This window comes from Bidens hawaiensis, unplaced genomic scaffold (assembly GCF_021521415.1).
Source record: "Bidens hawaiensis isolate Kalapana, Puna unplaced genomic scaffold, B.hawaiensis_p1.1 tig00005680_1, whole genome shotgun sequence".
Taxonomy (NCBI): domain Eukaryota; kingdom Viridiplantae; phylum Streptophyta; class Magnoliopsida; order Asterales; family Asteraceae; genus Bidens; species Bidens hawaiensis.
The window spans coordinates 420,801-426,126 of record NW_027491370.1 but is presented as its reverse complement, the minus strand read 5'-3'; the positions used below and the strand labels follow the sequence as shown (position 1 = coordinate 426,126).

Below are 5,326 nucleotides of genomic sequence, written 5' to 3'. Positions count from 1 at the left end.
AGAAAGATAATTGATCCAGATCTGTCGTCAAGAATAACATTTCCTCGGTATCAGAATTATTTGCTCTAACAAGTCGGAAAAGGAACAATTTTGTTTACTTCAAAGACTGGAGATCACCGGGTATTATCCGACGTTTATTATATACCGAGTTTAAAAAGCAACATAATTAGTCTCGGCCAAGCAACCGAGAATGGGTGTGAGGTTCAGATAAAACAAAACTATTTACGTTTGCACGATGGTGAGGGAAAATTAATGATAAAGGTGTTTCAGTCAAATAATCGGTTGTACATGGTTAAGCTAACTGTGGGAGCTCCGGTTTGTTTATTGTCAAAACTGGATGATCTGGCATGGCTTTGGCACGTGCGGATGGGGCATCTAAAGTTCGAGGCAATGAAGGCGTTAGGCATGAAAAATATGGTATGTGAAATTCCATTAATTCCCCATTCTATTAATGTTTGCGATTCTTGTTTAGTAAGGAAACAAACGAGCAAACCATACCCGGACCATGCCAAGTATCGAGCGACAAAGCCACTCGAGTTGATTCATGGTGACTTATGTGTCCCGATAACACCATTGACACCCGTTGGGAATATGTATATGTTCCTAATTGTTTATGACCTATCCCACTATATGTGGTGCTATTTATTAAAGACGAAGGATCAAGCATTTGAGACAAGCCGAAGTTGGGTTCAAAATAGGTGTCTTCAGAATAGATCGCAGAAATGAATTTACATCAAAAGACTTCAATAGCTGGTGTGAAACGAGTGCAGTCCGGAAACATCTAACAACCCCGTATTCTCCACAACAAAACAGGGTTGTAGAAAGATGCAATCAAACCATTATTGGGGTTGTTCCGTGTATGTTAAAAATAATGAACGTGCCATAAATATTTTAGGGAGAAGCCATGAGACACACGGTCTACATCCTAAACCAGGTTTCGACGAGGGTGGTTAAAGCTATGACGCCATATGAAGCTTTGCTCAGTCGAAAACCCACAATCGAACACTTAACTGTATTTGGGTGTGTCGGATTTGTTAAAGAACCCAAAATTAATCAGGAAAAACACGACGATTGGAGTCGTCTGATGGTGTGTTTCGGGAATGAACAGGATACTAAGGCGTACCGTATGTATGGCCCGACTCAACAGAAAATATTTGAATGTCAAGATGTACGGTTTGACGAGAAACATAGCTGGGAATGGATGGAAAATAAAATTCAGCTCGAGTTGGGTGAATTTATTATTGAAATTAGTCCATATATTATTACAAACGAAATGACCCAGACACCAGCTCAGCATTCTGAGTCGACTTTTGACCAGGAAAACAGTCATAGGTCAGTCCAGTTACAAAACTGCAGCGGCATCCTAACGGGATCAGGTATTGCTCAATCCGATCCAACCGAAACTAAGCCAGTCCAACCAGATTCTACCCAACAACAAATCAACCCATTTGCAGCTCAAAACAGCTCAGTTGCAGATAGAAACAGCCCCGGTACAACCCAAAATTCAACAGAAAATCTGATCTGCAAGTCGACCAGAACACGTGCGATTCAGTTACGATTAAACGATTACAGGATCGAAGATGGGGTGGTAAGAGGTGATGAAATTCATTTAATAACCACCGAACGAGAACCTTGTTCGTATTCCCAATAGAAAGGAAACATTAATTGGGAACAAGCCATGAAACAAGAGATCGAGTCAATTGAGAAAAACGTGCTCTCTTGTCGGCCCGCCGAACGGTGCAAAAATTATTGAGCTCAAGTGGGTATTTATGATAAAAAAAATGCCAATGGGACAATTAATAAGTATAAATCCCAACTCGTTGCAAAAGGTTACGTGCAACAACCCGAAATTGATTTCGAAGACGCGTTCGCACCCGTAGTTCGACTCGAAACCGTAAGACTTCTTATTGCCCTTGCAGCTAGTAATGGTTGGGATTTAAACCATCTTGTGTAAGGCCCCGTTACCGGTAGCCCTACTTTCGTGTTGGATTTACTCATAAACGCCGTTCTAAATATCAGAGTTAATTAAAACATTCGCGGAATATAAAAGCCTTCATAAAACATTTCATAACAAAACACCTCTTGTCTTAAAACAACATCTTGTCTTTCAAAATAAACAAAACATTAAACTTAAACGTCTTGAGTCTTCCGATGCCAGCCCCTTATTCAGTGCCACGTGTCTCCTCAAGCGAGCTGCCTCATCCTACTCACCTGCGTGCATACTAAAAGTCAGCTACGCTGAGTGAATTCTAGTTAATCACATAATCATACAATACCTTCTTACATTTCATACTTAACCTCTTAACTTTCTTACATACACACGTAAGTGCATATACTTTCATTCTTACCTTCATACTTCCTTTACATACATAATCATACGTTTTAAAGAGCCTTTCGCCCTATAACCTCACAGATATTATAAGGTTCTGGTCCCTAACATCACAGATATTATTAGGGTCTGGTCCCTAACATCACAGATATTATTAGGGTCTGGTCCCTAACATCACAGATATTATTAGGGTCTGGTCCTAACATCACAGATATTATAAGGGTCTGGTCCCTTTGTTTCGTGTAACTGTACCGTACCTGTTCATACATACTTTCCTTGACAATACGTGCAATATCCGAAGAGCGTTCACGTACCATCATCATAACATAAATACATTATGCATACATCATATATTCATACATACATCATATCTTTCATCATACTTATCAATCATATCTTAACTACCACCTGACGGTACATGCAATATCCGAAGATCGTTCACGCACCGTCAAACAATCATCATACATAAATCATACAAGGCATACACTTACCACTTAAGATAAGTGTATTAACTATCACATCGAGTATGCACACAGCCCTGAAAACATAACAAGGAAGTGGGGCTAGAAACTCACCTCAATGCGGTTGCGTTCACCGTTTACGGTTATTCCCTTCTTGAGCTGTGCACGACTAACTGTATAATAATTATACGTTTCAGTAAACTATCACTACACATATCTCCTTTCTAGTTTAATCATTACCCTCAACGAACGGGGGTCCGGGGGCAGCGCCCCTGGCAGCAGGGTTCTAGGGGCGGCAGCCCCTAGCGGGGTCCAAGGGGCAGAGCCCCTGGCTTGGAAAAATTTTATTTTCATTAACTGTCTTATCACATTTTCCATTAGCATTTTGAATCATTGAATAATATGCTACTTAAAAGTTCAAGGGTTTATTTGTAATTAAATCATTCTTTTCTAAGTCCAGGGACTGTTTTGTCATTCTTTCAAAGTTCTAATTCGTCACTCAGTTCTTAACGAATGGGAATTCATAACGAATTAGCCATTATAGCGAATCTGCCTTTGTAACGAATCAGGCATCTTAACGAACTGGTCCTTATAGCGAATTGGACCTTAACGAACTGATCTGGTCAACGAATGAACCCTATAACGAAGGGGGTTCATTCGTCCCTCTCTTAGCGAATGGCCTTAGCGAATGGCCTAGTTCGCCCTTATTTCCATAACGAATGACATGCTAGTTCGCTAATCTTTCCTTAACGAATTAGTACACGAATCAAAGCTAGTTCGTTATATTCCCTTAGACGAATCAGCTAGCGAATCGCTTCTAATTCGTCAATTACTCCCTAGAGAACTAGGGTTAGGTCAGGGGATGTCAGAACATTCCCTGACATTCCTTATCCTCGTACCACTATTCCGGCGCCGCCTTTCCGGCGCCGCCTTTGCCGGAAAGCCGCCGGAAAAAAGCGATTTCGCCGGAAAAACGGGTTTTTGCTCGTTTTTCACCGTTTTTCGTCCCGTTCAATCCAGATCTGAGCTAGGGTGACTCCTAAGCTCATCATAGGTTCGGTTTATACCCAAATCCACCTGGATCTCATGACTTAAACGGTTTAACGGTGTCGGCTCGTCGTTTAGTGACCATAACTAACGGATTTAAGCTCATAAAACAAAATACTATCATACCTTGGGTCGGGATCCGATTCTTCTTCTATATTTCGGCTAGAGAGGCTAGAGAGAGAGAGAGAGAGCTTAAGTGTGTGTGTTTGAGAGGTGTAAGGGATATGTGTAAATGAATTAAATGGAGGATTAAGGGTATATATATATATATTGATCATGGGCTTAAGCCCATGGTCTTTCCTTCATTCCTCCATAACCCAAGTCCATAACCCATATCCATTTACCCAACACAAGTCCATCTCGTATTCTATTCAACTAAACCGATAACGACCCGCTATAAAATAAACGAACTTTATTTTATTAATATAACCGAAAGTAGGATGTTACATCTTGATGTTAAATCCGCGTTTTTACATGGCGAGCTCAAAGAAGAAGTATATGTTTTACAAATGGAGGGATTCGAAAAACCGGGGCATGAGGGAAAAGTTTATAAACATTCTAAGGCTCTTTACGGTCTAAGACAAGCTCCACAAGCTTGGAATACCAAGCTATAAAGATTGTTAAAGGTCTAACAATCCAAAGGTGTGAAAAAGAACAAGCGGTTTACAAGAAATATACACCAAAATCGGTTCTAGTTGCTGGCATTTATGTGGACGATTTGGTGGTGACGGATTCGAATAAGACAAAAATCAACGAGTTCAAGAAACAAATGGTGGAAAAGTTTGAGATGAGCGATTTGGGTAAATTATCTTATTATTTGGGGATTGAAGTTAATCAAATGGCGGACAGGATTGCAATTAAACAAGAATCCTACGCGTTGAAGATTTTGAAAGAGGCTAATTTGCAATCATGCAATACGACTTATTGTCTTATGCAACCCACGGACTAGATGTCAAAGTTTGAGTCAGAACCAGAATTAGATGTAGCGGAGTATCAGCGACAAGTCGGTTGCCTTCGGTACTTGGTTCATACTCGACCCGATTTCGCGTACTCGGTTGGAGTGCAAAGCCCGAGAGTTCCTCATTCGGTAGCGGTGAAACATATTGCGATACATACAGGGCACGTTAAATTATGGCATTAAGTATGGTCGAGGTGGAACCGGTTTACTACTCGGGTTTAGTGACAGTAGTCACAATATTGATGAAGATGACGAGCATAGCACCACATGTCATGTGTTATACAATGGTGAGGCTCCTATTACATGGTGTTCTCAAAAGCAAAGTACATTTGCTTTATCTTCATGTGAACTTGAATATATTGCGGCATCGGCAGCCGCGGGTCAAGACGAGTGGCTTCGAGATTTGTTAAGAGAGATTACAGAAAAGGCATTGCAAAAGGTGGTATTAAAGATTGATAATATGTTTGCCATAGCACTCGTGAAAAATCCCGTTTTTCATTGTCGAACCAAACATATCAAATCTCGTTTTCA

At 40.6% G+C, this 5,326-nt stretch overlaps 1 protein-coding gene across 1 annotated transcript; it reads left to right on the top strand.

Annotated features, from left to right (window-relative positions):
• Positions 1 to 252: 252 nt before the first annotated feature.
• Positions 253 to 4,786, top strand: LOC143630482 (uncharacterized). The gene is made up of 3 exons (XM_077099480.1): positions 253 to 417; positions 896 to 1,588; positions 4,418 to 4,786. Exons 1-3 carry the CDS (start codon positions 253 to 255, stop codon positions 4,784 to 4,786), a joined length of 1,227 nt encoding a protein of 408 aa, XP_076955595.1.
• The last annotated feature ends 540 nt before the right edge of the window (positions 4,787 to 5,326 follow it).